Source organism: Parasteatoda tepidariorum, chromosome 9 (assembly GCF_982258835.1).
Source record: "Parasteatoda tepidariorum strain Cologne lab strain chromosome 9, Ptep-v5.0, whole genome shotgun sequence".
NCBI classification, from domain to species: Eukaryota; Metazoa; Arthropoda; class Arachnida; order Araneae; family Theridiidae; genus Parasteatoda; species Parasteatoda tepidariorum.
The window spans coordinates 90,506,645-90,524,593 of NC_141763.1; the positions used below are offsets into that span (position 1 = coordinate 90,506,645).

At 27.1% G+C, this 17,949-nt stretch overlaps 1 protein-coding gene across 1 annotated transcript in view; it reads right to left on the minus strand.

Moving 5' to 3' along the window:
- Nucleotides 1-743: 743 nt before the first annotated feature.
- The window catches only part of LOC107437266 (uncharacterized), a 47,035-nt gene continuing 29,829 nt past the window's right edge, over nucleotides 744-17,949 (minus strand). The window contains exons 2-3 of the mRNA XM_016049199.4: nucleotides 14,555-14,727; nucleotides 744-1,859 (exon numbers count right to left, since the gene is read on the minus strand). Of these exons, the coding sequence (XP_015904685.2) occupies nucleotides 1,623-1,859; nucleotides 14,555-14,727 (410 nt within the window). The 3' untranslated portion in view covers nucleotides 744-1,622. The remainder of the gene's footprint in view (nucleotides 1,860-14,554; nucleotides 14,728-17,949) is intronic.

The window sequence follows — 17,949 nt, forward strand, 5'->3', positions numbered from 1 at the left end:
TATCATAAATTTGGTTTTGTTTTTAAAAAAAGAGAATTAAACTAAGGAATAGGTTTGACGAAATCTCATTTCTTAGCTTCTAAAAATGTTGGAAATTTTGTTTCAAAAGGGGAAAAAAATATTATTGCCTTTTTCAAGATCATGGTGCTTTGCAAAAGTAAATAAATAAATGAAAGAATATATAAATAATTTATTAAATAAATAAATAAAATTCAAAAAAAGACTTCGTCTGAACAACTAATTACAAAGTAATGTTCAAATTTTAAATGTGGCTTTGTTTTTAGAAAACGAAAACTAAACTAAGGAATAGGTTTGACGAAATCTGATTTTTTAGCTTCTAAAAAATTTGGACATTTTGTTTCGAAAGTGGAAAAAATTATTGACTACGTCAAGAAAGTGGTGCTATTCAAAATTAAATAAATGAATAATTGAATACATAAATAATTGTATAAATAAATAAATAAATAAAACTAACAAATCTTCTTCTGAACAACTTGAAGGTAGTGCTCATCATTTTAAATGTGACTTTGCGTTCAGTAAACAAAGTTCTAAAGTTTTAGTGTTTCAAAGTTCCAGTGTTTTTCGAACAAAACAAAAAAACATGTCCTGTACAATTTGAATTTGATTATTATTTTAAAGTCTCAAGCCTTTCAAAGTAAATTGTGCAAAAAAAAAACCTATCTGTTCGATTGATTCGTAGCTCTAAAAATTATGTGAGTCGTTAGGAAATTAAAACAAAATACTTCATTGTAATATTAGAATTTATTTAAACATGAAATGTCAGAAAGATTGCAAAAGAAAAAAAAATACAAATTATACAACATAACATATAAATAACTTTCAAAACGAAATAAATTCATTTCAATTCATTTTTAATATGATTTCGTCTGTGAATATCTGTATTCACTCAGTAGAAGCATGATAAATGATAGGAATCTGAATGAATCAAAAGTAAATCACGTGACAATCATGCATCTTTGGTTTTTTATTTTTCCTTGACATTGTAAACAAGTTCGTAACACTTCAAGCTCCTCAAAAAAATATTATCTTAATGAAATCACTGGAATGTAAGAGTAAAACAATTGCATCGAAGATCAGCATGTCCCTGGCAAAATTTAAGTCCACTCTACGCTTGAAAGTCCACAAATGTTTACAAACAGTTGAAATGCGAATCTGGTAAAACCAAATCTGTAGTTGGCATAATCTCTCGTAGACAAAACTTCGCTCGAACAAAACATTTCTGGGTAAGATTTCGGAGTAAGATTTTATCCTGACTAGATTATGTCCATGTGGGATTTTGCCCTGAAAGATTGTATCTGTTGAAACCTATAACATCCACTTTGAAAAGCATCAGTCTAAACTCGTACCACGTGATTAGTTTGGCGAATGAGAGTCGACGCACGACACAAATGAATACTGAAGTATATGTGACGTCATTTTCACCAGTGAAACTTAAAACGTGATACGAGAATTGGATTTTTACTTCAGTAACATTTTTTCTTGACTCTTAATGCTAATTTGGAACAGTGCACAAAAAAGTGTATTAGAGCTCATGACAGCCCATTTCGCTCGAACAGAAATTATTCGACAATAATGGATTATTTACAAAAAGGAGAGTGGCATCATGAGGTAGGATTTTGGTGATGTTCGAATGGAGCGTCATCGCATTCATCATCGTCATCTTCACAGGGATATTCATCAGAGTCTTCCATTCCTGGGGATAAGGGTGATGAACGGCCATCTTTAGATTCATCGTCTTCTTTTCCTTCTTTCTGCCCGTCGGAAGGTCGAGTATGTTGCTCTTCCTCTTGCTTCTGCCTTTTGTGTTTGGTTCGCCTGTTTTGGAACCAAACCTTCACCTAAAATACAGAAAAATGATTTTGTAAGTAAAACTCATTAAACATAGCAAAAATCAATTTTAATAGCATGATTATAATAGTTTTAGGAACACAAAGTTAGAACTGTTATAAAAATAAAATAAATAAAAATCATGATGGGGAAAAAAACTGCTAAATAAAACTTGATATTTTTAATTATATACATCAAAATTTGAGCATTAAAAATAAAATTGACGAATTTAACAAAAATTAACAATTATATAGAATAATATGATATAGGCTTACGAGCTCTGAAATTTTAACTTTGATACATGATATCCATGCATCATGCTTCAAATCCAATGAAAATCATGAATTTGATACATTATCTCGTATCAAGTTCATTACTTTAACTAAATTTCCAGCCTAATTAATCTAATTTAAAAAATAAATTTGATTTATGTTATAATAAAGGATCGCTAGAATAATTATTAAGCAACATTTTTCATTATGAGTATTTGTGTTTTTGAAACTACGAAAAAAATATTTAAAAAAAATATAAGAAATCTAATTCATAAATTTTTTGTACTACTAATAAAATTTAGTTCAGTTGATTAAAATTAGATTTTTGAATACAAGTAAATATAATTAGTGCCTCATAAAATTTCTATATTTGCTTTAAAGTAATAATTTTTTTTAAAGCTACGTTACTCTTTTTAGGTTTGACAAAAATAAAATTATTTTTTTACTTAATATTATACTGCTTTAGTATTTACAAGTAGCTCTTCAAATTTTAAACGGGTTCATTATTTTCTTCTTTTTAGTCCTGTGTCATTTGGTTTTTGTCAGAAAATAATCGAAATTTCGATTGTAAAATTCCCCCTTCCGGTAACGAGTCAATAGAAACATAGGTAAAGAGATTTTATTTTATAAATTTTATGTTAGTTATTTAATTTTCTAGTTATAAACTTTATACCAATGAAATACTTTTAAAAAGTACAGTATCACAGTATGCTACGTTAAATTTAGTTGGCACATAGAGAAAAAAAATCTGGTGAAATTGCAGTATTGTACGGTAAAGACATTTCTAGTAAGAAAAAAAAAATCCGGTCAATAAAATCAAAATGCACGACATTTAAACCATTCATTTAACAATTTTTCCGTTCATGAGGTAACGGTTTACCGGAAATTCTGGTTTTCAAAATTATAGTTCTTATTGCCACACATTCAGAAAAAATACAAAATTGAAGTGTAAATTTAACCAAATAAATCATTTTTACGTTGCGTTCTAATGTGTCTATAATAAAATAACCAAATTTTAGTACATTTACCAAATATTATTGCACACAATCAAAATGATATTTTATTGTTAATTTTATCAAAATCATTACCTAAGATATTCGATAAAAATTACCGAGTTTTTTAAAGTACCCTTAGAGCCAGAAACATAGTAGGCTTCACCATATTCTAGTAGTTTTAACCATTCTTTTTTTCTCTATGTGATACGATACGTAGTCTGTGGAAAAAATAATACAATAATTAAAAATGAAGATTATTTTTTATTAATTTTATTTTCCACGTATAGTAATTATTTTTCAATAAATATATTAAAATGAAGTAATTTTTTGTAAAAAAAAAAACTAATATAATTTAATAATATATATTATCAATTAAAAAAACTAAAAAAACAATGGGAAATATCCTTTTAACTTAAACAACAACAAAAAAAGTATCATAGTTTCGCCTATAAGGTTAAAACTATAAGGGCAGTTAGCTTACTCATGCAAGTAGATAGATCAGCGACAGTTACAGTTATGAGATAAACCAATACAAGTGATGTTACTTAGAAAACGATTACCACCTGTAAGATATTATTTCTCGTCTGCCGTATGGTGTTGAGAGGGGAGGCTTGAACTTAAAGTAGGAAAATTGTTAGCAATAAATAAAGAAAGGAAACAATACAGGTAAGTTTCGGGCACGGTGTAAACGGATATTAAAAAACAATACAATAAAAAAAAAGTGCCGTGTGAATCACTTCCGAAGATAGTGGGAAAATGATACTCTATCTTCCGGTTCGAATTTTGTGAAGAGATACAATGTTTGAGTTCTATTAGATTTCCAGTTTAACAAAATTTATATCTTCAAATTTTGATGTCTTAAAATGTTTCAATTTCTTTGTTTGCGAGATTTATATAATCATTTGCTATTTCTAAAAGCAAAAATTCATATTTTCAAGCTATTTTAAAATTTAGCTGTTTATAAAACTTCAATTTTGGGTTTTTAGAAAGAAAATACGTATAAAGTTTGCTGATTACAAAAGAATTACTCATTCATGTTTGAAATATTCATGATGTTGTATTTTTCAGGTTGGATTAGTGAAGATATGCAGCTATTTATTGTAAAGCAAGCACTGTTTTTGAGATTTATCATATTTCCTGTTTACAAAATTGATTTCTTCAAATTTTGATGTGTACAAAATATTTGTTTGAAAAAACTTGCACACCGAAAAAAAAAAAACATTCAAGGAAAAACTTATAAGTTTTACGTATAGTTTCAACTCATAATTTAAGTTTTATGGTTCAAATATTTAGTTTTTAACTTATAGTTTGATCCTTTCATCAGGGACTTATATAGATTTTGTTTACAGTCAAAGAGGAAGCCATATCACGAAATAAATTTTTCGTCGCAAATTCTCTTTCACCTTTATTACTAATTAAAATTTAAAAAAAATATAAAGTGAATTCCGGCCAACCTAGGTTAAGCCATGAAGTTTCAATAGCAGAAAAAAAAATTCAAAATATCAAAATACAAACAAATTATTGAAAGAGAACTTCTCCATTGCGTAATTCTAAATTATCTTCTTATAATTTATTTTCACTTTGATGATTTGAAATTTTTTTTTCAGTAATTGAAACGTTTGTCAGAACTCATTTTTTCCTTCTTTGAAATTTTAAATTAGTAATTGAACTGAAAGAGAATTTACGACAAAATGTTTCTTCCGTAGTATGGCGTCCTTTTAAGATTTATAGTTCCATCGAATAGCTATGTATTAGCAGTTCTGACTTATAGCCATCTACTAGTAATTCTCACTTATGGTTACAGCTATATAGCATGGTAGACATATATAATTACCCTGAAATATTTCCCTTTCTTCACTGAATTTAGCCTTGAAAAGTTTATTTTCTATTTTTTTGACTTACTAATTCTATTACAGTATTTGTCTAACTATTTACATTGAAATATATTGTTTAACTACTTACATTCAAATGTATTGTCGAACTATTTACATTTAAATACGTTGCTTAACTAAGTACATTTAAAATAATTATTTATTTTGAAATTGTCTAAGTAGATTTAAAAAATTTATTTATTTTGAAATAATTTTTTTTCGTTGCTAATTACACATAAAATATTTTTTTAACTTACTTAATTTTATCCATTTTTTTTGTAAGCTTTCGTAAAATATTTTGTTTATTTGAGCATAGGTTATTTGCATACAGCATATTAAGATTGTTATAGGAAACAATCTTTAAAACAATTTTATCCATTACAAATATAAAAGCACATTAAAAAAAAGTATTATTTTCAACACTATACATAAATTTTAGTACAAGCACTCTTAAAACGATAACTATAATTTTATGTTCTATGAATTTTTGAAACATACCTTCTATTGATATATGTCTTAAAATTTGCCAACATTTGGTATATACACTTTTTGAAATGATAACAAATATTTTAAGTAATGTCATAAAATTTACCAATATACTCTTATTAGAGTAATAGTAAATATTTGAAGTGCTATACTATATCAAAACATATTTTCAACAGATTTTTTTAAAAATTTGTTAACATAAAGGATAAATTTTTTTAAGTGATACAAATAATTTAAATATTATAACATTTTAGAACTTATTCTCTGCTAATTTTTTTTTTTTTGAATTTACATTTATTACAAATATTTTGAGTGATAACAAATATTTCAAGTACTACAGAATTTTTAAACACATTCTTCAGAAAGATAAAAATGTCGTAAATTTGCCAACATTTATAATACAGTTTTTGGAGTGCAATTATTTTAAGTAAAGCAGGATTCTATAATACATTCTCTACGGAAAAAAATGTACCTTAATATTTTCTAGCACTTTAAAACATTAAGATACCACATCCTTAAACTAAGGCATAAACCATATGGAAGTATCTTATTTGCGATCGCCGCGATATACATTTTTACTTAAGCGAATCGAAAACAAAATCATAGTCGCATAATGTCATCGATAATTTTTCTTTTCCTAAAAACGCAGCATCTGCAAAAGAAACTTGATAAGCGTCAACTAAACTATGCTCTAAACTTAAGTGGAACAAATCGTAATAACTCTAAAATGTCAGCAGATCCATTAGCCGAATCATCGTCATCGCCTGAATCGGTTTTTCGCGCCATTTGGAGAGATATCGTCTGCGTGAGTTACGGGCATTTAAATTTCATTTTTGGCAACTTTGAAAAAGGTGGATGCAAAAAATCGGCTATGTTCTCATTAAAGAGATAAAAACCTCCATTCGGTACTGAAAGCTTTTTTCATATCTGCGCATAAAGGATCGCAGAACATGATTTTTGCATCAAAAGGTTTTCATTTTTTTTCTTAGTCAAGATGTAGTTCAGCCCTCCGAGATAATTGTAACTGTAACAATTGATGAAGTTATTCGCACCACGTAAAATATGAGTTAGATAGCAATCCAGATGTGTTTATCATTCTTAAAGTATGTTGGTTTTATATTCTCACCTTATTATAAATTATGTGTTAAGTTTTTAAATGATTCGATTTGTCCTTTTGAGTAATTATTGCCAGTTGTTTCCTAAGACGTGTGGCGTTAGAATAAGCGAAACTGTGAATATTAATTTGTTAAATTAATATATTCCCTTGAATTCCTTTGATCTATTTAAAGGTATTATCTTAGTTTTAGTTTTCAAATTTGAATTTTTTTTTATCCTTGATTTTTTTTACATGCATGGCAGAAATGTTTAATGAATTAAGTATGGATAGATCTGTAAATATGAATTTTTGAGATACAATTGCTAAGCAGATATCATAAAATGCAGTTAATTTTCAGCTGCTCATTCTGGCGTCGTTGTTTCCTCAGATTTTATCATTTAAATTTGCATTTTAACTTCTTATATAATCCATTTAACATAAAAGAGTAATTCATTTAATCTAATTTAATTGCTTGTAACATTTACATTTATATTTTATAGTACAGCTTAACTATTCCGAATTTATGCAGAGTTATATAAGGTTTTAACCTACTTTTAAAATGTCGGATATTTAACAATCAAAATACAACCAAGTTCATTGAAAATAATTAAATTAATTATAGAAAAGAAAGTATACGAGTAAAAATCATGCGCAACAATGCAACAATTATTAACTTTATTTTAACTGCCAAAATTGATATTCTGAAGAAAAAAATATGTGAAGAGAAAAAATATGCAAATACAAATATTTTTAAGACTAATGATTTTTCTTGTAAAAAATAATAAAACTTTTTATTCCACTAATATAAGGAACGTAATTGTCTTCGTTAAAAAAATTTTTTTGCAAAAACTTATTTTTAAAGGATTAAATATTGTTTACTAAAATAATTATCTCTACAAAACTCTCTTACATATTAAAATGTAAAGATTTGTTGGTAAAATTCGAATGTATAAAACTAAACAAGAATGTAAAATTTTATCTACAGCTGCAATTTCAAACAAAACGAGGAATTTTTTTTTTTATAAACCTGGCCGTCTTGAAAAAAATATTGAAAGCCATCAACATTTTATGTTTTTTATTAATTTTATGTTTATTTAATTTTTCATTAATTTTATATTTTTAATACGGCTTTCTCTAAGAACAGACCCCATCATTGCCTTACATTTATCGCTAATTCCTTTTTATTTTTAAATTTTCTATTTTTATTTTTCTTAAAAAAAGATAATTTTGTTTAAAAAATTAGAGTTTTATGTTAGAACATTTTGTTAGTTTGATATTTAGAATATAATGAACGATTACTTGTATTTGGAAAATGATTAATTATACTTAAAAAAATCTTGTTAACAGAATGTATAGCATAATAAAAAGTGATAAATGATAAGAAATAATACTGATAAGTAATTTTCTTGTAAACTATATATAATGATAACTTTATATAAGATCAAATAGAAAATAGCTTTTATTTTTCTTATAAAAAAATGATTATAAATGTTTATAATTACATTTGGCAAAATATAATGTCTTTTCTTAAACTTTATTTGAACAGTTTTTTTTTATTAATTTTGACATCAAGTGAGAAGTTATCAATGGAGATAATTATGGTTTTCTGCAAAAATGGGTACATAATCATTATTGAAAGCAATAAAAAAAAAAAAAAGAAGGAGCTTAAAATTCAACTTCCGAACAAATTAGAGTTAAACAAACTCCTAGCGTGGAATTCATAAACGAAAAAGTTTCTTTCAATGATTCGAATTTCTACTCTCGAATTGCATTTCAGCGGGCTGCAGATCTGCCCGGACAGCATTGCAGTATTTTAAAAAGCGTTTTAAATATCTAAATAATGATGCTTTTTAAAGCTTTTTAAGTTCATACTACTTTGTGCATCAGTTTGAAACAGGATATTAAAATAAATGTTCAAAAGACTATATAATCTCTCAAAATCGTAAAGGATAATAAAAAAAATGAAGTTTTTTTTTTGTTTATCTTCATAGTACTTTAAGCATAAATTTGAGACGGGATATTAAAATAAAAGTTCAAATCATCGTATTCTCTTAAAAACGTAAGAGACATTAAAGATACGATTTTTTTTTTCAAATCTTCATATTACTTTACGCATAAGCTTGAGACGAAATATTAAAACAAAAATTCAAAACGCTAGAATCTCTTAAAAACGTATAAGTTATTAAAAATGTGAAGCTTTTTTATTGTTTATTTCCATAATACTTTGCGTATAAGTTTGAGGCAGGATATTAAAATAAAAGTTCAAAACGTCATCATTTCTTTAAAGTATAAAAATATTAAAAAAATGAAGTTTTTTCTTAATCTTCATACTATTTAAGTTTGCATAAGTTTGAGATGAGATAGTAAAGTAAATCTTTAAAACGTCATAATCTCTTAAAAGCGAAAAAAATATTAAAATTATGAAATTTTCTTTCTATTTTTAGACTACATCTACATTACACATCAGTTTGATACGGAATATCAAAACTAAAATTTGAAGACATCATAATCTCTTAAAAGCATTTAAGATATCAAAATTATGAAGCTTTTGAAATTATTTTTTTTTATCTCGAAACTACTTAGTTTCTCTCGTGTTTTGAAATATAACTGCATTAGCCAATACACTAATTCAATTAAAATCATTTGAGACTAAAATAAATTGTTGTATTTTTAGGATCAAGGAGTCCGAAACTTTCTTTGACCTTAATTGATTTTTGATCATTTTTCTTTCAAGGTCCTTTAATTGGATTTTAAAAAGAATTCAAGAAATCTACTATTAATCATCTAATTTAATGATACATTGATGGATTTATAGCTAGATAAAATGTGTAAGCATTTGAAAGTATACCGTCTGAATATGTAGCTAACCCGCAAAAATTTTAAGAGTTTCTGTAAAAATGCAATCTAAGCAGTGAAAATCTTTTTTCAGTAATCATAATGTTTTCTAGTAATCTAAATTCATGGCTAGTTAAACTTTTTACACGGAGAAAAAAATGATCTTAAAATTACCGTACGTACAGTACGGTAATTTACCGTAATTTTTTAATGGTAAAATGACATATTTGGTTAAAAAGAAACAACATAATTCTGGTAATGAAAACCAAAATATACGGTATTTAAACCATTTATTTGGTAATTTTTCCGTTGATAAGATGACGGTACACCGAAAATTATGGTTTTCAAAATTATAGTTCTTATTACCACACTGAGCAAAAAATATAGAACTGAAAAGTGAATTTAACCGAGTAAATGGTCTTATGCCATGTACTAAGGTATCATAATAAAATTGCCAAATTTTGACTGGTTGACGAAATTTTGTCACATATTGTAAAAGCATATTTTATAGTTAATTTTACCACAATCATTGCAAAAGTGCTTTGGTGAAAATTACCGAACTTTTTGGTGTTCACTTATTGCCAGAAACACGGTAAACTCTACTATGTTCTGTTAGTTTTGACAATACTTTTTTCTCAATGTATCAAGAATTTTATAGCGTTATCTTTATCTGCGAAACTTCTGAAATTAAAATTTAAAGATTCAAACCACAAACAAATATAATTTAAATCAACAGATGCTGTCTAATGATGAACATCTTGCCAATTAAATAACAAACTTGCCGGTTAAAGAAATTCTAAGACGAATGTCTTGCCGAGTAAGCAAATTACATGACGAATATGTTGTGCAAAACAGTAGACTAAGCAAAACAGTAGACTAATGTTTTGCCAGTTAAGTAAATCCCAAGATGAATGTCTTTCCGGTAATCGAAATCACAACTAAATCACAAGACAAATATCTTGCTGTTTAAGTAATCACAAGACGAATATCTCGCCGGTTAAGCAATCGAAAAACGAATATCTTGTATGTTAAGTAAATCATAAGACGAAAATGTCGCTGTTCAAGTAATCAAAAGACGAATATCTTGCCGGTTAAGTAACTCATCGGTGATGAAAATATGTGAAGCAAAATATATTCTTTAATTACCATGACATTTATAAATGACATTCCATATCTAAAGGCGTATTTAACCTACATCATTCCCTATTACATTAATTTGATACATAGATCTTGCACAATTCTTATCATAAAATATAATTTTAGACATATAAACTATTCAATTTAAAAGCAAATTCCTTTTAAGTGGTCGTTACAATCTTTTTAAAGTAACAGGTATTTTCAAATAGCGGGTATTTATATTTGCCACGTCTTCCACATAGGTTTGATAGACGTTTAAAATTACTAATTCGTGTAGAGGCTGCATATTGCTGATGGTAAACATTCATTTCCATTTATCTGACTCATAAAAGCTTTAGAGATAGAATGTTATTAGGATGGGCTTTTAAGTGCATGACTCTGTTTAGGTTACCAGATGTTTACAAAACAAATACTTAACACACGATTCATGCCCATGGAATAAATACCCGTTACTTAAGATAATCTGAAAACAGGTAAACGTTGGCTTAAAAGAAGATGCGTGTCTTGAAATTAGGAGAGTAATTGGAAAACGTGCAAAAGTTTTGACGTTCAACGCTTCGAAAAAAATAACCGTTACACAAAAAATAGTGTGTAAAAGCCTTTAAATGCAACAGTAAACAATGAGTAGCTCAGATTATATTCCGTTTTTATGTTTGTACAAGGGCTAAAACAACAATTATCGTAATTTCGATTGTCTTTTTTGCCATAAAGCACTTTTTTTTTGAAATTTTTTTTTTTGAAATTTAGGTAATTATTAAAAATCATAATATAGAAATGAAAATTGTACAAAAATATTTTGTAATACTGCGAAAAGGACATATGGAATAAATTATCGAGATTTTTACAATGGTTCCCAATTTTTTTCGACTATAAAATCTTTAATTATTACCCTTTGCACTGTAAAAAAATCGGGATCAAATTAAGGTATAAAGTACCGGCAATTCGGGTGCATCATCCGTAAAATTGATTCTACCGTAAAATACTATACTATAACTTTTAGAGTTATATTTATTTAATTAAAAGGATTCAGTGTTTTTACTGTAATTATCACTGAAAAAATGTCCCTACTTTTTACTGTAATAATTACACTACATGTAACCACTCACTAACATTTCTCTAATTTTTCCAGATTGATAAAATTATCTGACTTTTCCCTGTTCAGCATGATTTCTCTGTTCTGTGACCACCCTGGTATGTGATCTCATCACAAATCCTATTAAATTTCTTTTTTCGCGCTGGCAATGAAAAAAAAGTTTATTGTCCAGCTAGACGTGATAAATTGAAATTGAACTGTTCATATAAACCAACAAACTGGGTAACTGTGCTACATTTTTGTTTCAATTATGCTGATTAAATTACACATGCAACAGAATAATTCAGAAATAGTTGCATTTGAGCATTAATGATTCCTATTAATTTGCGAAGGTTGCATTTTATTTGGAATAGTAGCTGCATTTTTATGTAATTTTAAACAGTGTTTATTCTATAAAAAATTATTAGTTTTTTTTAAAAAATTTATTAATCTATTCTTTGGATTTCATTTATCTTATGAGTTAAGTTAATAAGAAAAGGAGAAACTTAAGACTGCTGTGGTTTATGCATTGAAGTATGAACTGCGCATATAAGGGTATTTTTTTGTTTCAAAAATTAAATTGAAATAGAAATAAAATGCACTAAAATTGAATTATCTTACTATAGATAAAAATCTAAGGAAGGTGTCGCAGTTTGCCATAGTTGTCCTTGCATTTTTTATTGGTTGGAATCACGTCATTTTTCCTCATTCATTTCATTATTATTTTGGTTATCATCAGCATAAAATTAATAAAAGTCATAAAGACATTGTATTTCTATAAATATTTTTGTATCCTTAACACTAGATTGCCTAAGGAAGTCATTTTGACTGCTTTTTAATTTCAATTAGAAAAGCAATGGTGTATATGTAATGACGCAATTTCTTAGGATTTTGTGACTTTTTGTACAGCATATATTTTTTGTTATTGTTAATATTTACTAATAACTTGTTATATAACTGTAAATAATATAAGAAATATTAAAAATTAATTTTAAACAAATTTCTTTATTCTTTCACAATACAGTCATTTTGACCTCTGTTGGGTAATATAGGTATATAGGGGAGAGTGGGGTCAATTGTAACAGGGTACGATTGTAACAGAGCAAAAATTTCGAGTGTCGGGTTCTAGATTTGGTTCCTATGTGGCGCACAAGGTGTATTTAATAAATCTACATGTGCACCCTTGATGGCAACCATTTTTATGTACTTTTGAAAGAGTTACATCACAAAAGATAATTTCACGCCGCGCAAGTACTTTTTTTGGTATTGGAATATTATATTGTAACAAAGTAATTTTGTTTAAACAAATAAAAATTAGTAACAGAATATGTAAGTGGACACCTTAATTAACATTTCAATAAAAAAGTATTAGTTTTGCTAATTAACTAGCATTGTTTTTAACAAATGAAGCTGAAATGGCGTCTTGGGGACAATTGTAACAATAAGTAAAGGGACGATTGTAACAGCTGAAAATAAATAATCTTACGTTTACAAACCATTACTTAACTCTTTAAGAACCACCAATAGTTTCCTATATCATTTATATTATGTTGCATGTGCATTATTTTATTTGTCATCTTTCACAGCATAAATTAAAATTTTTAACCCCTTAAAGTTAAAAGTTTAACCCTTTAGGTCTCTGCTCATTATTATTTTGACTCCTAAAATATCACTACTATTTTGATCAATAAAAAAATATATCACAACTATGATAATATGTATAATTAAGCATGTTTTAGTTGAATTTATGAACTGTTACAGTTGACCCCGTAAGTGGGGACAATTGTAACAAGTGCACGACTGTCAAAAATTGTTAATAACTAATATAATAACATTTAAAATAAGGTTTTTTTTCTAGTAGAGGATAGTCTACTTTACTCGTCTGTCAATTAATACTAATAATATATTGGATTTTTTGTTAGTTAAAAATAGTTAAGTAAAAAATGTTACAATTGACCCCACTCTCCCCTACTGAATTTCCGTCTTTCTAGTGTTCATTTAAAATTATTTTCCAGTACTGCTATTATTACGCTTTTAATTCAAGAGTTTAACACTAAGTGAATTGTTTTCTTTTTCATTTATTCTTATTATTATAATGTAACTCAGCGCTACATTACAAAATAAAGTTATTTAGAAAAGTGGTCTAACCTTATTAACCGCTTTACTAATATTTTTGTCCAAATAACATTAATATATTGTTATAAATTACAGTTAAAAAGATCAATTAAATAATTTAGAAAACAATCGAACAGATTCATGCACAATGAGAAACAAGCAAAAATAGTATAGAATAAATCCGCCCGTTTGGTAAACGAAAACATTAAATTACGGTTGTAAACGCATCACATTTGTTTGAACAATATAATGTTATAGCAATATAAATGTTATTTCATAAAATGATGGCATAGAAAAATTACTTCTGTTCACCAACAGATCTAAATATTTATAATAATAATATTTGAGCGTAGAAAGTGGAAGCACAAGCGTAAGCCAACAGAATTCATTTTAGTTCAGAAATGTTAAGTGAATAATTTTGACTTGGGTAGAAAAACTGTTTTCTACCAAGAAACAACAATTATTGCGAAGTTGGGGAGCGGGGTTGGGGAGCGGCAGCGAACAGGAAGCTTGGACCCCCTAGTAATGCATATAAGTTGAATGAAATGCATATTAACTAAAGGTATCCCTTCCTTTTCTTATTGCATATTTTTGAAATTTCATTTTAAAAAGCTAGACTAAAACACTTGAACAGTCACTGAGCAAGCAAAATGATCCAAAGGGAAATGTGAAAGCAGCTCCAGTGATTGGCGAGCGCAGCGAGCAGGGCATTGGCCCGACGTCTTAATTACATACAAAATTGTATACTTAAAAAGCATTAAGATCTTTAAAAAGATCTTAATGCTTTTTAAGTATACAATTTTGTCGACAACAAATTATATATTTACCTGAGTTTCTGTTAGATTTAGACTCTGGGCTAATTGCTTTCTTTCTGTTCCCACAACATAATGATTTTTCTCAAAAGCATGTTCTAAAGTTAGGAGTTGAGATGGTGAGAAGGCCGTCCGTATTCTTTTAGGTTTGCGAAACTGATGCAGAATAAAGCTCGCACTTTGTGAACCTAAAATAAAGGAGATAAAAAAAACTGAATAAATATTTAAATTTTAAAAATTAAAATTGGATTAATGACAAAGCACTTTAATTCTTTTCCACAGATTTAGAAATTATTTAATTGTTAGTTTATAGATTTAGAACTACAATGTTAAATTGTAGAAAAATATTGAAATATTTTGTATAATTGTTTTAATAAATATGATAAGAATAACTTGATGATTTTGTCGATATTATAAACTGCTAGACAACTAAATTAATTTGTTGAGCAACAAAAAAAAACTTTATGCATTTTATTTTTGAATTAAATGACAGTTAAAAAATTTAAAAAAGAGCATTATTTCAGATGCAAACAATTTTTTAGTATAAGTTCATGACAAAGTTTTGGATATATTTTTGTAGAGGGGTGGAAATAGACGGTGTAACTTTGTTTAAGCGAGGGGTTGCAAATATACAATTTCAACAGCTTCATTTATTAAACAAGATAATAAATATTAGTAAAATATATTAATATTTATTAGTAAGGTAATATAGATTAGTATATGAGTAAAATTTAGTTTCATTAAAATTTCAGAATACAAAGAGTCAAAACAGCAAACTATACACATTTAAAAATTCCGAAACAAATTATGGTAAAAAGGACTGGCACTCAGGGTGCCAGTACTTTTTATCATAAAATATATTTTTACCGCTAAGTTTACGGAACAAAAAAATTACGCACCTCAGATTTCACAATATTTTTTTTTAATACTAACTGTAAATCACTGAATCACTGTGATTAAATGAATATTACCGTAAAAAGTACTGCATAAAATTTTACGGTAAAAATTGATTCAACGGATCATGCACTACAGCAATTTGATTTAACTAAGTATGAAAAAAATCTGAACATATTCATACACATTCAATATTTTGCAAAGTATGAACATATTCATGCGCTGTTCAATAACTATGGCTGCTTGAAAAACTAAAGGGTGGGGATAATTGTCTCTTTTTTTTTCTTCTTTTTTTTTTTTCTAAGAGACGAAACTCTGTGAGCAGTGAGAAGAGAAGATTTCCTTTCCATAGTTCAGTTCAGTAACCACGAAAATGTTTAAATAAATCTCAAATTCACATTCTTCAATTTTAATTAATAATTGATGCTATTTATGAATTAAAAAGAATTTACAAATATTAGAAAATTTGTTTTTTTTTCTTCGAATAACACCTGCCTTGGATCCCCTAGATAACTACAGATAAAGTTGATCCCCTTCCTAGAAATGAGGGTCCCAGGGAAAATGTCCCGTTTGCCCTACACTTGCATTTCTATTGTTGCATTTTAATTCACCAGTTGTTTTATAATGATCAATTTTTTTTAAAAAACTAAAGAACAAATATTTCGGCATTGAAATGTAGTGTAATGCAGGCGTGACATCACAACAATCATGCATTTATGTACCACATTTCAATATCAATGTAATTTATGCTAAAAAAATTCTACATTCACCCCCGCAAACAAATACTGCACCCAAGTCAGAAAAGTAATAAAAAGTGAAGTCATAAAATAGAAGCATAGATGAACCCATCATCCATATTAGTAAGTCACGACTCCCTCTATGAACCTGTTTATCTATTTAATGGCGCCTTAATAATGCCCGGGCCGCAAGAGGTTGTCAACAGGTGTTGTGCTAGGCATCTGCCTCTTCAACAAACAAAGGCCCAGATAATTTTGAGTGAGGGGCTGCTTGCTTTTCTATTGATACACACTACAGATGGAACAATTACTATGCAAGAGACAAATGCGTGCAGACGATATCGCATTGATTGAGTTGCAGACGTTTGCTGATCTGAAATTTTGTTTTAAATCCAAAAAAAATTATAACTAAATATCGTTTGCATTTTAACTTCTCAATCATGCACATTGAAAATTTAAAACAATCATACTTATTATTATTATTAAAAGTGATTCAATATTCAAATTTTTATTTTTATGCATTTTCCGTAACATTAATACACGTCAAGACTATAGTAAATTTCGTTAATTGTATTTTGGATTTTTGGAATAATCCATTCGAAGTAGAAATATAATTCTAAAAAGTTTCTGCTCCGAAATTTTATTTTAAGGAAATCAAAATTCTATTAGTGGAAAATCTTTTGCTTTTTCTATTTACAATCATGCATATTAAATAAAAAATTATTTTATTATCATGAAAAATTTTACTATAGCACAATTTTAGCTTATTAACGCTAATCTAAATATCAACACAAGTCTGAACTCTGTACTGTAATTAATTTAGTTATTTGTATTTACCTTTCAGTTATTTGTAGTACCATTTGTAGTTACCTTTCAAATAATTCATAATGTGTAAAATTAAATATTAAGAAATTCTAAAAATAGACAATACTTTATTGTTCGGTATGAAACCAATAAAAATATTAAAAACTAATTTATTTATTTTATTTACACCGATTTTTCAATCACTCTTTCATTTATGAATTGTTAATGACTGAAAAAATAGTTCTTGAAATTATTCAAATAGCAAATATGCTAAAAGAAATATCAGAAAATTGCGAGCTTAATTATTGCCTATCATGTCTGCATCAGTTTTTTTTCCTTTAGAAAAAGTATAAAATTGCTTTTGTGAAATAAAATGTGATTTTTAAATAAATGTAATCATAAAGTTTGAGATCATTAAAATGATAAATTTTGAGCTAAATTATCATATTTGATACTAAATGACGCCACTGTCATGTAGTGTCTAAATTAAAAAGCAGAAAGTGAACAATTGAATCGACAGTTTGAATATTTTAAACTATATTATCAAATTTGATAATAAATGACGCAAAAAACAGAAATTGAATAATTGCATAAACAAAATCTGAATATTTTAAACTATATTATCATATTTGATACTAAATGACGCCACGGTCATGAAGAATCTAAAAAAAAAATTTAAAAAAAGGAAACGGAAAGTCAATAATTAAATCAACAAAATTTGAATATTTTAAACTATATTATCATATTTGATACTAAATGACGCCACGGTCATGTAGAATCAAAAAAATAAAAAAAATAAAAATTAAAAAAAAAATTTAAAAATTTAAAAAAAAACAGAAAGTGAATAATTAAATCAGCAAAGTTCTAATATTTTAAACTATATTTAAATCCACTACTTAATTTCCACCAATTTTAATTTATTATTAAAAAGTCCCAAATGGCATTAATTTTAAAGGCAGAATATATAAGGCCATG